The following is a 17,432-nucleotide window of genomic DNA, read 5'->3' as shown; positions in this document are numbered from 1 at the left end:
GCAGTGGCGATTCCAGACCACGGACCAAGGCAGCGACGGTGTCGGCATCTGCTGCATGGTGACGGCGTCGGAGTGCCGGATGGCAGGAAGGTGAGAGGCCGCCCATGGCCGTAGCCACAGGTGGAATCGCAACACCTACGCTTGCTGTGTTCGCCAGATTTAAAATCGGGATTTATGCACGTAAATGTTGGCTTTGCCTCAAAATCCGCCCTTTTCATGCATTCTGTTGCAAGTGTACAAGCACATATGCGCGTAATTTGCTGGTTTTAAAATAAGAGTTGTGCACCCTCAGCCAATATACCCACAATTATGGGTCTTGTTACCCAAACAATTCTTAAAATTTACCCAAATGTTTATTATGGGTACAATATTTTAAAACAAAGGCACCATTCAGTTTTCATCATGTCACAATGCATTAATTACATCAAGATGTTTCATGACATGCTGTTGTCACACATAAATCAGTCAATGAAATGCCAATAGGAGCCAACATGGAGTGGCCTCTCTGGCCCCAAATGATCAGCTAAGATGCCCGAGCAAAGAGGTCCCATGACATCTCAAAGTTATGGACTGCAGGCAGGCTCTGAAAGGGACATGCATGTGACCTACCTGTGACACAGGAGGAATGGCACTGCCGCACATCCCTGGCATCTCCCTCACAGGGAAAGCCACCGTGTGCAGCAGCAGGGTTTGAAGGCGATCTAGAAAGAAAAAAAAAGGTGAATACAGGTAAGAAGACACCAAAAAATATATGAGAAATCTTCACAATACAAGAATGAGTAAAGAACTTAAATGAGAATACAGTGCCATGTGTGATAAGATCATGCCTGAGATTGCCTAAGAATAGGAGAAGGGTTCCTTAGAATAGCTAAATATGGCAAGAGCCTATCTGAGTATGGTGACAGTGCATCAAGTAATATGCGAGCGTGGCAAGAGTACACCCCAGAACACCCGAGTATGGTAAGTATGTATTCAGTAATTCCTGAATGTGTTAAAAGTGCACTAAGTAATACGTGAGTGTGGCAACAGTAAACCCCAAAGTTCCTGAGTATGACAAGTGTGTGCACAATAATATCCAAACGAGATAAGCATGTATTCAGTAATACCGAGTGTTGTAAGACTATACCCCAGAGTATGGTGAGACTACGAACAGTAATACCTGAGTGTGGAAGATTACACCCCAGAACACCTGAGTGTAGTAACAGTGCAGGCAGTAATACCTAAGATTACACCCCAGAACACCTGAGTGAAATAACGGTGCAGGCAGTAATACCTGAGTGTGGTAAAATTACACCCCAGAACACCTGAGTGAAGTAACGGCGCAGGCAGTAATACCTGAGTGTGGTAATATTACACCCCAGAACACCTGAGTGAAGTAACGGCGCAGACAGTAATACCTGAGTGTGGTAAGATTACACCCCAGAACACCTGAGTGAAGGCAGTAATACCTGAGTATGGTAAGATTACACCCCAGAACACCTGAGTGAAGTAACGGTGCAGGCAGTAATACCTGAGTGTGGTAAGATTACACCCCAGAACACCTGAGTGAAGTAACGGCGCAGACAGTAATACCTGAGTGTGGTAAGATTACACCCCAGAACACCTGAGTGTAGTAACGGCACAGGCAGTAATACCTGAGCGTTGTAAGATTACACTCCAGAACACCTGAGTGAAGTAACGGTGCAGGCAGTAATACCTGAGTGTGGTAATATTACACCCCAGAACCCCTGAGTGAAGTAACGGGGCAGGCAGTAATACCTGAGTGTGGTAATATTACACCCCAGAACACCTGAGTGAAGTAACGATGCAGGCAGAAATAGCTGAGTGTGGTAATATTACACCACAGAACACCTGAGTGAAGTAACGTTGCAGGCAGTAATACCTGAGTGTGGTAAGATTACACCCCAGAACACCTGAGTGAAGTAACGGTGCAGGCAGTAATACCTGAGTGTGGTAATATTACACCCCAGAACACCTGAGTGAAGTAACGGTGCAGGCAGATATACCTGAGTGTGGTAAGAGAGTGCTACTAAAAGACTTTGTTTTTTCACAGTTCATAGTCAAAGGAAGTGGTTCATAGTCAAAGGAAGTGGTGTAGGGGTACATGCATGCACTAGTGTAGTACAAGGCCAGCAAGAATGGACAAGCAGAGTGAAGAAGTGTAAAAGGAGAGAGCTGTTTTGCACACCACTAAAAAATAAAGTGCAGCCAGTTATTGTACAGATGCAACGTGCAAGCTTCAGTTACTGAATATGAACTGAGGATGTCTTGTCAGACACCTGTATTGTGGTCTCTACGGGTTAGATTTTGAAGAGGATGTAGCTGGCTAACCGAGGGGCTAGCCAGCTAGAAATGGAGTGAAAATCTACCTCCGTTATATCTGACCACTCAAAAAATAGGCTTTCCAGGAGGCGAGACGATACCAAGTAAGTTGGGGGGAATATACGCACATATGCTTGATTATAACATTTTCCAATAATCGTGCACATTTTCCAGTGCAGAAGTCTATCTGCAGAAAAAGATGAGGCAGGATTCTTTGTGCCCATGTAGGATTTAGCAAATTTTCAAAGACAAATTACCTGAGTACAAACCTTATGCGGATATAAAAGCATCCGTGTGTATCTTGCGCCTGGCGCAAACAACCATCCGCTACACTCAAAGCTACTTACAACAACACCTTGCACGCATACCGTCATGCAATTACCCAGGCCAAGCGTGATTTCCACGCAGCTAAGATCCATGACTACCAATTTAATGCAACTGCCTTATTCACATACGTATCAGAACTCACCGACCAAAACACACCTACCCTCAACGAAACCATCTCCAACAAAAGATGCGAAGAACTAGCTCTCTACTTCAAAAACAAAGTCGACAATATCCTACTTCGCTTCCCAGCCAACGTCACCCCCCTCACCCCCATCCCTAATGACAAAAAGATCACCCTTAGAGAATTTGACCTCACCACCAACATAGAAGTAGAAGCTATCCTAAAAAAGATGAAACCTGCCACACACCCCTCAGACACCATTCCCTCAAAAACCCTTCTCTCTATTACCCCCGCCATCACCAAACCTATTAAGGACCTAATCAACTGCTCCATTACCGCAGGTAGTGTCCCAAACCCACTCAAACTGGCCATAGTTAAACCCCTCCTGAAGAAATCCACCCTTGACCCCACAGACCCGGCCAATTACTGTCCGATTTCCAATCTTCCTTTCTTATCCAAAGTCCTAGAGAGGGTTATTAACAAACAACTGACGGACTTTTTAGAAGACCACAATGTCCTCCACACTAAACAGTTCGGTTTTCGTAAAGCCCGAAGCACCGAAACCCTACTACTGGCCATGACAGATACCACACTCAAAGGTATGGATCACGGAAACTCGTACCTCCTCGCCCTATTAGACATCTCAGCTGCCTATGATACAGTCAACCATCAAATACTAATGGCCCGCCTAGCAGAAATAGGCATCGCAGGTACAGCTCTATCATGGCTCTCCTCCTACCTCACAAACAGAGAATACGTAGTAAAAATCGACAAGCATGAATCCTCACGCATACCTATCACTCAGGGTGTACCCCAAGGCTCATCCCTATCCTCCACCCTCTTTAATATTTACCTCCTACCCCTATGCCACCTCCTCTCCGACCTAGGCCTGAATTTCTTCCTATATGCAGATGATGTGCAGATTCTCATACCGTTTCAAGAATCCATAAGCGAATCCTTGCAACGCTGGGAATCCTGCCTCACCACCATAAGCGCCTTGTTATCTGAACTCCATCTAGCTTTAAACACTTCTAAAACAGAATTACTTATCATCTCCAACCAACCTGAACGTTTCACCATCCCCATGCAACAGAACACTCCTCAAAATACTACCACAACCCTCTCTCAGACCCAGTCTGTAAGAGACCTGGGCGTCTTCATAGATCAGCACCTAAGTTTTAAACCCCACATCAAAACTCTTCTTAAGGGGGGTTTCTATAAACTTAACATCCTAAAAAAACTCAAACCCCTCCTCCACACCAATGATTTCCGCACAGTCATACAGACCACCATGCTCACAAAATTAGAGTATTGCAACTCCCTGCTACTAGGACTCCCCGCCACCACCATCAAACCCCTTCAGATTCTACAAAACTCCATGGCCAGAGTCATAACCGGTACGCGCAAAAGAGACCACATCACCCCCATACTAAAGGACCTACATTGGTTGCCCATCTCCTTCCGCTCACAATACAAAACCCTCACCATCCTTCACAACACCCTACATAAACACAATCACACCTGGCTCGATGAAATGCCTCATTACCGCTCCTCCAACCGCCCCACAAGAACAACCCATACAGGTACTCTCCACATCCCATCCCTCAAAACAGCACACTCAACTCATACCAGAGGGAGAGCCTTCTCTGTCGCTGGCCCCACCCTCTGGAACTCCCTCCCCACCCTCCTACGCCAAGAGACATCCTTTCACAAATTTAAGAAAGGAGTCAAGACATGGCTTTTCCGACAGGCCTACCCCGACACAAACCAAATTTAATATCCCCTTTAGCCCCCTTGCTCTACCTTATACTCCTTGCTCCCCCCCTTTCCCAGGTCCTTCCTCTGAAGAAAACCTTTTACCACCCACCACCAACTTCAACTTTTCCATAATCCTACCTAGTTAAGCGATTCCATGTACATTAGCCATCTGTACATGGTATCCCTCTTTTCTGCCTTTCTCTCCCCTCATTTCTTCAAACAAGCCTTTCTCCCCCTCCCTTCCTTTTCCCACTTTCTCTCCCCTTTCTTTCCTCAATCTATACCTTTCTTTTCCCTTACTTATCCCCCTTTTCCTACCCTTCCTACCTTCTACCCCTTACCCTCTCCCCCCCCTCGCCCTACCCCCCTGCCTACCCTTCTTTCAAACCTACACTCTTCGTTTTCCTTTAACATTATTTATTTTGTTGTATTTTGCTTTTGGTTTTTCTGTTTGTTGCTTCTCGTTTTAGTAACATCCTATTGTTTCAATGTCATACTGTTATATTGTTATTTTGTTATACTGTATTTTCCCAATTGAGTTCTATGTAAACCGGCATGATGTGTTTCACGAATGTCGGTAAATAAAAGTTAATAAATAAATAAATAAATAAATAAATATCTTGCCATAGGCGTCTTTAACGAAAATTGCACCCTTTATCTACAAGTGTGTTACGTAAAGCAATGCATCTTAGTAATAAACTGTTTATAGATAAAGTATTAAAGATAAAGAAAGGAAATTACAGTTGGGAATGTGTCCATACCGAAATCTCTCCTGGATCCCTGAGCCACAGCTTCTGTCACAAGGGGTCCAGTGTGACCACGTGGACCAGGCGCAGTTCACCGGGCAGAGGGAGTCATCACACGTGACCTTCCCATCCTGGCACACGCTGTGGAGAGTAAGGTCAGGGGTCAGTAAGACTCAGCAAATTTGCAGCCCCCTCCCCTTCACAGGCAGCTCTGTTCCCAGCAAGAAGGCGAAGAGCCACCTTCCCGGGGCTCAGAAAATTCCCCATCCATGCAATCTTCAGATGTGCTGAGTAGAAGGTTTGAACAGGCAGCGTATATGATCTGAGATGTATAGATGTGGTGCATTCAGTATGTACACAAGGAGTGATGATGTGGCTATGGGACTTTTTGGCAGGCACAGGAAAATTGGTTCTTACCTGCTAATTTTCATTCCTGTAGTACCACAGATCATTCCAGACTCCTGGGTTTTGCCTCCCTTCCAGCAGATGAAGACAGAGAAAGTTTCACCGACACTGCCATATAACTTAGTGTGCCAACTGCAGTCTTTCAGTATTGACCTGTATCCAAGCCAAGATAGTAGTAATGCCAATACCAACAACAACATAATATTCTCCTGAACGAGCAGTGGGAAGTGGAAACTTAAAGCAGATAAACTTGCTCACATCAAAAACGTGCAGGACTAACAAAATATGTGCCATTCTTCAGAATAATTACAATAACAGATCGAGCAGACTCTGCAAACCCTTTCACCCCAACTGGGTGAGACTCTGGACTAATCTGTGGTACTACAGGAACGAAAATTAGCAGATAAGAACCAATTTTCCTTTCCCTGTATGTACCCAGATCAGTCCAGACTCCTGGGATGTACCAAAGCTTCCCTATCAGGGACTGAGAGAGTCTCGCTTGAAGCATACTTTCACCAAAACCCATGGTCTCTGGGGCCTGGACATCCAAACGATAATGCCTGGCGATAGTCTACAAAGATTTCCAAGTAGCCGTCCTACAAATCTCTTGCAGAAAAACTTGCTGACACTCGGCCCAGGAGGCCGCCTGGGAATGGGTAGAATGAGCTCTTAACCCCTCCAGGATAGGACAACCTGTTGCGACCCTTGCTACTCGATGTCCTCAATCCGCCCTCTTTACCTCTGTGGCGACTCCCTCCGGGTCTGATGGATGGCTGGCTGCCGCAGCGTCTCCATGCCGTCTCCCTCCGGTGTCCCCAGACCGGCTCGACGTTGCAGATCCGCCATGTTGCCTGAAGATCTAGGGCGCGCGCGCACGCGCTCTGATTGAAGTACCAGCAAGGACGCGGACCTCAGGGGCGTCCCCCTGAGATGACGTCATCCGCTTCCAATATTTAAAGGTCTCTATTTCACTATCTGATTGAGTTAGCATGGGAAGGGTTTCGATATCCTAAGCTACTCTGCCTCCTCGGACTTACCAGAGGTAATCGCTCCTCAGGGGCCTCGCTCTCTCTTTACCTTTCAGATTACAGATAGGAAGCGGTACTCGCTCCTCGAGGGCCCATGTTCCTGGACACTCTGACGATTCTCTACTGCCTGGAAGCTATCGCTGGTACAAACAATTGTGAGTTACCATCGCTCTCTCAGAGCTTTCCCTGGAACCAGGTACTCGCTCCCCGAGGGCCTAAACCTTTCCAGCTCCTGAGCTTCCTTGAGACCTTATGTGAGTTTTGTCATCTAGTTCTGTTCATAAACTCTGTCTACTCTGCCTACTCACTTTCTACAGTTTCTCTACAGCTCAGCCATCCTGGATCGCTGTTCCAGTACCTGAGGGACTTCAGCCCTGCCAGGCAAATCAGCTCACTACTGCCACCTCTGGTGGTTTCAAAAACCTGTTTAATAAAAGAACTAATGTGTGTCTGTCTTCATACTCAAGCCTAGCCGGTGGTCCCTCTCGGGATATCCTTCTGGGGGGCGTGGTCATCTGCCACCGGCCCAGGGATCCACCTACAACTATATCAGATCCTGAACAGATTGCTAACTATCAGGTCGATACAGTAACGTTGAGTTAAAGATTCCCGGTCTGTAACGTGCTGGGAGCGCACAATACAGACGAGTAAGGCCATCCAGCGATACAGTCTCCAGTTTCACGCATCCTTAGCGCTTCCTAAACCCTTTCCTAAACCCTTTCCACACCCAGCATGTAAATTAACGAAAAAGCTGTATAATGAAGGAATTAGCTATTCCCCTGCGATACTGTAACGGGCGCTGATATTATCTCCTCCGTAACCCGCTGTTCTGCCGCGGCCTTAACCTGCTAGTTTACCGCCTCCCCCTAGTAGGAGTTAGTGTAGTGTAGTGTAGGGTAAAAACATTGCTTACCCGCCCTGGTCCCGTCCGGTCTCCTGCAGCCCCGTCCGGTCCCCTCCTCCCGAAGCAAAAAAAAAAACAAACGAAAAAGTAGCAAGGCTCGGGCCTGCTATGGTAAGTGTAAAAAGTGTAAAAAGTGTTAAAAACAAAAAACCTGTGTGTTATATAAAAAAATAAAACAATTTTAAATACCTGTCGGAGGGCCGTGGGTCCAGGCGGCCGGTGGGCGGCCATCAGCGGCATCCGGTAGTCCCTTCTCCCTTCCTCCCTCCCTCTCCTGCCTGGATGAGCGCCAAAATCGCACGGGCGGGTCGGCAGCGGGATCCAGGAGCGGCGGGTAGGCAGCAGCGGGGTCCGGGGGGGCAGCGGCAGCGGGGTCCGGGGGGGCAGCGGCAGCAGGATCCAGGGGTGGCAGCGAGATCCGGGGAGCGAGTAGCGGCAGCGTGTACGATCGGGCAGGCAGGTAGGTGGCAAAATAAAGATGGCCGCCTACACGGGAAAATCGTGCAATTGGCCGCTGAAGACGTGACGTCACGACGTTTGGCGTCACGGGGTGTGATGTCACGTCTTCAGCGGCCAATTGCACGATTTTCCCGTGCAGGCGGCCATCTTTATTTTGCCACCTACCTGCCTGCCCGATCGAACACGCTGCCGCTACTCGCTCCCCGGATCTCGCTGCCACCCCTGGATCCTGCTGCCGCTGCCCCCCCCGGACCCCGCTGCTGCCTACCCACTGCTCCCGGATCCTGCTGCCGCCCCCCCGCCGCCGCCCCCCCCCCCCCCCCCCCCCCCCCGCTGCCGACCCGCCCGTGCGATTTTGGCGCTCATCCAGGCAGGGGAGGGAGGGAGGAAGGGAGAAGGGACTACCGGATGCCGCTGATGGCTGCCCGCCGCCCACCGGCCACCTGGACCCAGGGCCCTCCGACAGGTATTTAAAATTGTTTTATTTTTTTATATAACACACAGGTGTTTTGTTTTTTACACTTTTTACACTTCCTGCTGCCTGTCATTTCAAATGTCATTTGAAATGACAGGTACCAGCGCACCCAGGTTACTGTATAGGCGCTGTTACAGTGCCTATACAGTAAAATGGGTTGCGCAGGCATAACCCTTCCCTAACGCTTCACAGCCGCGGCATGCATTTGCATGCGATTAGAGGAGAGTATCGGGGAGTTAGTGAAGAGAACTGTGGGTGCGGGGAGGAAGGGTGCGCCTGACACTGCCGCACTGTTTTTACCGCGGCCTTACTGTATCGAGCCGTATGTAGCAAGACCATATCTGAGACACTACAAGATTGCTGACTCCTCCTTCTTTAGGAGCCAATATTACAGATTGCTACTCCTAGCAGAAATGCTAACAGAATGCTAACAGATTGCTATCTCCCAGCTTTCTTAATAGAGCATTATAACAGATTGCTAACCCCTATCTGATTGCTCCTCCCATCAGGCATCAGATTAATAACACAACCCTGACAGATGTACACGGAGCCTAGAGCTTTCTTCAACCACTGCGTAATCATGGCTTTTAATGCCTTATGACCTTTTTTGCACCACTCCATAGCACAAAACAAAAAGCTGATCCAACAAACAGAAGCTGTTAGTGACTTTAAGATGGCGCAACAATACACGCTTGGCGTACAAAAGTCGCAATTCTCTCGCATGAGGTGTCGTAGCATCCAAACTTGGAAACGCCGGAAGCTCTACTGACTGACTTAAGTGGAACGATGATGCCATCTTCAGCATAAAAGAAGGAACTGCCCTCAAGGAGACTCCAGAATCCGTAATCTTCAAAAAAGGAACCCTACATGACAAGGCTTGAAGTTCTGAGATCCTTCTAGCAGAACAAATTGCCACCAAGAAATCCACCTTTAAACTGAGATCTTTTATAATAGCCCTTTTAAAAGGCTTGAACGGAGCAGTACACATACTCTTAAGGAGTAAGTTAAGGTTCCAAAAGGGACACAACTTCCGATCCAGAGACGCAAATGTTTTGCCCCTCGGAGAAAATGCACCACATCCAGATGTGCAGCCAGAGCGCCCCATGCACCTTGCCTCGAAGATAACCCAAAGCTGCCACCTGAACTCTGAGGGAATTAAAGACCAAACCCTTCACCAACCCTCTGCAAGAAGGTTAGAATATGTGCTACAAAAGCACACAGAGTCAACTCCCTGCTTCATGCACCAATCCTCAAAAACTCTCTAGACCCTCACATACGCCAAGGAAGTGGAAGACTTTGTAGCCTGCAATAGAGTAGAAATGACATCCTCAGAGTATCCTTTCTCCCTTAAACCTTTCCTCTCAAAAGCCAAGCCGAGAGATAATAAGCTGCCTGATCTAAAAATATGGGACCTTGATGCAGAAGCTTTGGCAGATAAGTGATCTTCTTTGGGCCATACACTGCTAGATTGATCAGATCTGCAAACCAAGGCCTCCGAGGCCTCTCCAAAGCCACCAGAATTATGTCTCCTGGATGAACCTCCACATGCCACAAAATCTTGTCCATCAGCAGCCACAGCAGAAACACATACAGCAGGATGTCCTGAGGACAAGGGAGAACCAAGGCATTGACCACCTCTGCCCCATGCTCTCTTCTGCGACTGAAGAAATGTGGCTCCTTGGCATTGTGCTGAGTTGCCATTAAATCCATACAGGGTCTGCCCCATCTGCAACGGATGAGGCTCATTGCTTCCTCGGACAGCTCCCACTCTCCAGAATCTAGCTGTTGCTGGCTGAGAAAATCTGCTTGTACATTGTCGGTCCTGGCAAAGTGAAAAGCCTCTATCAATGCCAGATGCTGTTTTGCCCAGTGGATCAGCTCCTGAGCTTCCTGCGCCACTGCTCAATTCTTGGTACCACCCTGCTGGTTGATGTATGCCACCATTGTCACATTGTCTGACAAAATCCTGACTGGAAGGCCGCTCAAGAGAGGAAGAAACGCATGCAGTGCCACCCTCCCACTCTTGTCTCTAAGCGACTGATGGACCACAATGCTTCCTCTGCCAACCACTGGCCCTGCACTGGCTGAGCATGGCAGATAGCTCCCCAACTGGAGAGACTGGCATCAGTTTTACCCACTGTTCACTTCAGAATCTCCAAGTCCATCCCATGACACAACCAAGCCACCACAACCAAGCAAGCCACCACAAGAGACTGGACCTGGCTAACTCCGTAAGAGGTAGTGGAAGTTGAAGCTGCTCTGACAACAAATCCCACTGAGAAAGCAACACTGCCTGCAGAGACTTCATATGAGCAATCGTCCAAGGAACAAGCTCCAAAGTGGACACCATGGAACCAAGAACCTGCAAGTAATCCCAGACCCTGGGCACCTGATCCTCCAACAACTTGCAAACTTGTGATTACAATTTGACAATGTGCTCTTCGGTGAGAAAAACATTCCCCACCCTGGTATCAAAACACGCCCCCAGAAACTCCAATACCTGAGAAGGGGAGAGATGACTCTTGGACAAATTCACCACCTATCCTAGGGATCGCAAGTACTGCAGCACCAAGTCCATTGCTTGTCTGCAAAGAACCTCTGACTTCATTCAAATGAGCCATTGTCCAGATATGGGTGTACCAGCACGCTCTCCTTCCTGAGAGTTGCCGCAACCACCACCATCCTCTTGGTGAAAGCCCATGGAGCTGTTGCCAGACCGAACAGAAAGGCACAAAACTGATGGTCAGGTCGGATCCCTATGTGTAAGTATGTCTCGGTCAAATACAGAGACGCCAAGAACTCTCCCTTGTGCACCGAAATCGAGGAACCTTGAGAGCCACGTTCACTTTCTTTAAATCCAAAATTGGGCATAAATTCCCCTCTTTCTTTGGAACCATAAAATAAATGGAATAGCGTCCCATCCCTCGTTCCTCTGGGGGGACAGGAACCATGACTCCCAGCATCTGTAGGTGGTTGATGGTTTGCTGCACCACCCGCCTATTCTCTATGGAAGCGCAAGGAGAAACCATGAACAGGTCCCTTAGCGGATGAGAAAATTCTAAAGCGTAACCTTGTCTTAAAATGTTTAAGAACCCCTGGTCCGACGTGATTTTGGCCCACTCCTCGTAAAAAAGAGTCAACCAAACCCTATAACCGGGACGGAGGACTGGGCTGGCCTTGCTTCATTGTGTGAATTTGGCTCCCATACTGCCCTGGCCAGAGCCATTCCTGTTTGACCTTTGGCCTCGAAAGGACTGGTTCCAGGACTGCTGCATCCCCAAGGCCTGCTTCTGGGCTCCTTCTGAAGTCCTCTCTTGCCAAAACCACCTATTCCCTCGAAACTGTGAACGCAAAGAAAAGGAACCTTTTGCCCCTTTAGGCTTATCCTCAGGTAACTTGTGCACTTTATTCTCTCCAGATGCTTTATCAGCTACTCCAAGTCCTCTCCAAAAAGTAACTTTCCCTTGAAGGGCAACACTCCTAACTGAGACTTGGAAGAAACATCCACCGACCAGTTCCTCAACAAAAGAAGCCTCCTGCGAGTGGCAGATTCCACCACCGCCCCACCGCAGCCTCCGTAGCAGCTGCAAAGGAAAACAAGATGGCCGCCATTCCCACGCTGACCGGGAACAGATCTGCTATCTCCTGCGACTCAGCCAAGGGCCTGCCAGACCTATGCTGTCCTCTGAAGCCACCACGATCAATCCCGAACTGCCCTCTCCCCTAGAGAGGCAGCGGGAACATAGGCCGGTCCGGGAGAGTCGTGTGCATGACTCACCAAACGCAGAGCATTTGTTGTTGCGTGGCCACTGGCCGCCGCAAGCGCAAGTATCGACAGTCGCCTAGGGGAACGAAACCATGAGAGCCCATGGAAGCTGAGCCCCGATCTGGCATCAGCCCCACTCTGCCGCCGAACTACAAGAAATAAAAAAAAAAGTTCTTTTTTTTTCTTCACTTTTTTTCTTTTTAAACTTTAGCAAAAGCAAACAAGAAAAAGCACTTCCCTGCAATGAAGAGTGGCAGCAGGCTCTGCTATCTTTTCTGGAGGAGAAGGAACTGGCTCCACCAGCTATCTGTCTCCGGTGACGAAAGACTGAGCACACTAAGGGTCCCCAACCCCCTGCTCGTCCACCTCAAAACCAGGAGGGATGGCTCTACCAGGATCTACCAACCTCCTGTGAGGAAATCACCAACTTCTCTTCTTTTTTTTTTTAACTAAGTTCAGACTGCAGGTTTTGCACCTCTACCATCTGCTGGAGACAGAGAAATACTGAGGGACTACAGGTGGCACACCAGGTTACATGGCAGTATCAGTGAAACTTTGTCTCCATCTACTGGAATGGGAGGCAAAACCTAGGATTCTGCACTGATCTGGGTACGTACAGGGAATGGCTACGGTCTGCATTTTGATGTGTATATACAGAATATATAGATAGAGAGACAAAGAGAGCCCCCTTTATAACTATGACCTTGAAAAAGGTCAATTTGTGGACCAAAATGTCAGTCTTTATGAAGGAATACATTTCACACCTATGGCTTCTTGGTATGCAAGCCCATTCTTTATTATTTGAGGATCTGATATTTATTTGGAAAATGTATATGCTGCTTAGCCATAGCTCTCAGCCCATGATACAAAGCAAAAGGGGCCGAGCACAGGGATCCTGTGCAAAAGGCAGGATGTTCAAGGCTGAGACTATTCCCTGAGGAGTGAGCTGGCCAGAACACAGGAGCTGCACTGGATCAATCACTCACCAGCGCCGGCAGCCATCCCTGCTGAAGATCTCCCCTGGGAGGCGCTGCTCATCTTGTGAATAGCAATGACACTGACTGATGTTCACACAGCGTCCATCCTGCAGGTACAGCCCTGGGTGGCATCGACAACCTGCAATACCCAAGAAATAATGACAGCACTTCAGCATCCCCATCCAAAAGAAAGGAGACATGACTGGGAATATCCCTGGGGACCACAGGTATGGCCAGAAGCCCTGAGGATCTCTGTGGAGAATGCAGGCGTGGCTGGAGGGGCCTGAGAATTTCCCTGGGCCACACAGACATGACCGGGGCTCTCAGCAAGAGGAGATAATGTGGAACATTTAAATCTGCTCACAAATATTTCATGGGTTCAGCTAGAAATTTAGCTTTTAGAAACTCTGCAATGATGGGTCCTATTTCAGAAGAGATCACACAGCTCCTGGATATGCCCTGAGGTGAGTCAGAGTTGATTGAGATCTTCCCACAGTGACATGGCTCACAGCCTGTGAGAACTGAATTCTAAAGACACATGAAAGATTCCTGCTGTGCAGATGCAGGTACACAGGGTCACTAATTTTATCTCCAGGGGCTCTTCCAGTCCTCACTGGGGTCACAGAGAGGAGCTTTAGGCATTTTACTATTACAAGCAGAGGATGCATGAAAGAGGCAGGACATGGGATGATTATCGGGTGCTCACCTTCCACACAGCGCACACTGCAGATGCTCTCTGCATTCAGCTCCCGGCACATTGGGGGACATGGGGACAGCTGGGCCCTCTCACAGTCTTCAGCCTGAATGTACATCATCTCAGGGCCACAGTCTGTGAGAGGAGAGGGAAGAAAACAAGAGACATGAGAACAGGCACCAGCTGCCTGCAAACAGTCATGCACACACACACACACACATGGCTGTATACACACCAACACACCCACATTTATACACACACACATACATATATACACGTGTCCTACTCATGAATCACTCCCCATTACCAATCTTGGCTCACTCCGCATCTCCATCCTTGAATCTCTCTCTGGATCCTCCCCCCCAACCACTCCCCACTCACACCCCTAAATCACTTCCCACCCCAATGCCAAACCACTTTAAACTCTGCCCCATCTCAGTCTCCGCCCACACCGTGAATGACTTTTCCACTTCCAACCCAAATCACTGCCCACTCCTGCTCCAAACTGCTCCCCATCCCATCCCAAACCACCTTCCGCCTGTTAGCTTTTACTGTTGCTCTCCTACATTAACTGGTTACCCTTTTGGTCATCTCTTCTAAGTTTAACAGTCTCCAGTTTTTGTCTTTTCTGTAGCTTGTGGATTTTTGCAGCCCAGTTACACACTTTTTAGCACTAGCGCTCATTTTGCAAACTGTTGACTACATTCCCTATCCCCTCCCCTGAATCACTCCCCATCGCAAACCACTCTCCATTCCACCACCCCCCCCCCCCCGAATCCCTTTCCACTTCCAGTACTAATCACTTCTCAAACTATCCGCCATGAAAAACACTGAATCATTTTCCACTCCCACCCAAAACCACTAAATTAGTCCTCACTCCAATCCCAATGACTCCCCATCCCCACCAAAAAACCAGTCTCCATCCAAAACACTGAATCGCTCCCCATCCCTGCCCATTCCCCAGACAAACCATTGACATACTCAGCATCCCGGCCCCTCACCACTCCTCTTCTCTGCCCCAAATACGCCTCCTTCCCTACTCATCCTCAGCACAAATCACTCCCCAAACCACTGAATCACTCTCCACTCCCACCCTAAACTATCCGAGCGATCTCCCGGGACTCCCACTGGACCACCAGGTACTTGTAAAAAGTTTTGGGGGGGTTTGGGATGGTGGGGGAAGCTAAGGGATCAGTTTTAAAGGGTCGGGGTGGGTTTAGGGCTTGTTTATGTGTGCCGTTTTTCCTGCCCTCCCCCAAAACGATAAAAGAACCCCACAAACAATTTTGTGGGGTTTTCCTATTGGTTTCGGGGAGCCCCTGATTTCTGACAACTTTGAAAATATCGTACGATATTTTCAATCGTCAGCAGCACGATTCACATCCCTAGTAAATTATTCCTCAAACCCATCAATAAATCATTCCTACCTCCATCCCAAACCACTCATCATCCAAGCAACTAAACCACTCCTCATCCCACCAAACACAGTCCCCACATCCACCCCAAATCATTTCCCAAATCACTCCCACCCCTGCCCCTTAATCACTCCTCATTGTCCCTGAATTGCTCCCTATCCTCTGCCCCCAAATCAACCTCCCAAGTCCCACTATCAAACCTCATTCCATTGCATCCCTGGATCCTTCCCCGCCTCCAGCAGAGGCGTTCCCCCAACTAAACCCCTCACCTCTAGAGTCTCCACAGGGCTGCAGGTTGCAGGGCTCAGTTTGGACAGAGTCTCCGGGACAGGGCAGGCCCCCATTCTTAGGCGGAGGGTCTTCACAGCCCCTGCCGCGAGTTCTTACTCCTCCTCTGCATTCAGCATCGCAGGCTGACCACTCACCCCAGTGTGCCCAGGCACCATTCACTGATGGGAAACACCAAATGCGTGAATCACACCGTGCAGATAACCCAGACACCATCGCTGCTGGGACACGGAAAGCGTGTGTGAATAATACAGCGTGCAGACACCACGCATATTAACATCGGGATCAACTTTCAAAAAATGCTCCGTGCCGAAATTAGGTGCCAGAATATAGGAAGATTATCAAACACATTCAGGGACCTAAGATTTCAAAATAAAATTCACCTAAAATTTAGGTACCTAAGACGCAGTGTCCTGAACTTAGGAGTCCAATTCACTGGCCTAGATTTAGATTCCTATGTTAGGTGCCTAGGGTTGAAAATCAGTGCTAAGCCCTTAACCTTTTTTTCTCTGTCTTAATCTGCCCCCATAGCTGCCCACTTTTTGAGGTGCTCAGCCCTAGTCAGCTTTCACAGAGCTTGATTTAGGTGCCCAGCTCCCAAAGGTAGGTACATAAACCCTTGGGAAACTGACCCCATTGTATACCGCAGCTAGGCCGTTGCAGAAAGGTGCATTCAGCTGAATGCACCATTCTGTAGGCAAAGCTTGATGCCAATGCAGCAAGGAGTTTTATAGAAACATAGAAATGACCACAGAAGAAGACCAAATGGCCCATCCAGTCTGCCCAGCAAGCTTTCACACTTTTGTTTTCTCATACTTATCTTGGCCCTTAGTAACATTTTGGTTCTATTTCCCTTCCACCCCTGCCATTAATGTAGAGAGCAGTGTTGGAACTGCATCTAAGTGAAAACAGCTTAATTAGTTAGGGGTATTAACCGCCGCAATAAGCAAATGGGAGAACCGCTTTGCGCCCGCGCATGGAAATCCCATGATATCTGACTTATGCAGCTGCCATACAGCAGAGGAATAACCAGACAGAGGAGGAATAGCCTAGTGGTTAGAGCAGTGGGCTATGGACCAGGAGACCAGCGTTCAAGTCCTGCTGTCATTCCTTGTGACCTTGGGCAAGTCACTTTAACCTCCATTACCTCAGGTACAAAACTTTAATTGTAAGTCCTCTGGGGACAGGGAAATATTTATAGTACCTGAATGTAAAGTGATGTGATATCTCAGATTGAACATTGGTATATAAAAAAATAATAATAAATCAATACTTATTTATACAGCTGTCTGCTGTGGGTCACCGCAAGTTAGCTGGATAAGTACTTTATCCAGCTAAGTAGAAGTGAACCGTGCCAGATATCTGTATAAGTACTGACTTATGCGGCACATTTTATGCATTTTTTAACTCCTGATGCATTAGCATATTTATTAGCTTACTGTACTGGGAGTTAAAAAAATAATAAGCTTGGGAGGTGGAGGTGAGGAGAAGGCAACATTTACCTGTATGAGGTATCATGTGGCTGAGGAGCGAATCCCGGCCCAGAACGGGGGCCTCTGAAAAATTACCCGGAAGTGACATCAGCGAGGGCGATCGGCCTGGGGCCTATATAAAATCGGCTTAATAACCCAAATAATCTGGAGGTGGAGGTGAGGAGAAGGCAACATTTACCTGTATGAGGTATCCTGTGGGTGAGGAGCGAATCCTGGCCCAGAAGGGGTGCCTCTTAAAAATTACCCGGAAGTGA

General features: G+C 48.2%; 1 protein-coding gene across 1 annotated transcript in view; it reads right to left on the bottom strand.

Annotated features, from left to right (window-relative positions):
• Window positions 1-17,432, bottom strand: part of LOC115083210 (SCO-spondin-like) — a 508,366-nt gene that overhangs the window by 253,393 nt on the left and 237,541 nt on the right. The window contains exons 56-60 of the mRNA XM_029587016.1: window positions 15,667-15,846; window positions 13,995-14,117; window positions 13,298-13,427; window positions 5,290-5,415; window positions 610-701 (exon numbers count right to left, since the gene is read on the bottom strand). Of these exons, the coding sequence (XP_029442876.1) occupies window positions 610-701; window positions 5,290-5,415; window positions 13,298-13,427; window positions 13,995-14,117; window positions 15,667-15,846 (651 nt within the window). The remainder of the gene's footprint in view (window positions 1-609; window positions 702-5,289; window positions 5,416-13,297; window positions 13,428-13,994; window positions 14,118-15,666; window positions 15,847-17,432) is intronic.

Source organism: Rhinatrema bivittatum, chromosome 2, assembly GCF_901001135.1.
Source record: "Rhinatrema bivittatum chromosome 2, aRhiBiv1.1, whole genome shotgun sequence".
In the NCBI taxonomy this organism is placed as follows: Eukaryota; Metazoa; Chordata; class Amphibia; order Gymnophiona; family Rhinatrematidae; genus Rhinatrema; species Rhinatrema bivittatum.
This window is presented reverse-complemented; position numbering and strand designations above follow the sequence as displayed.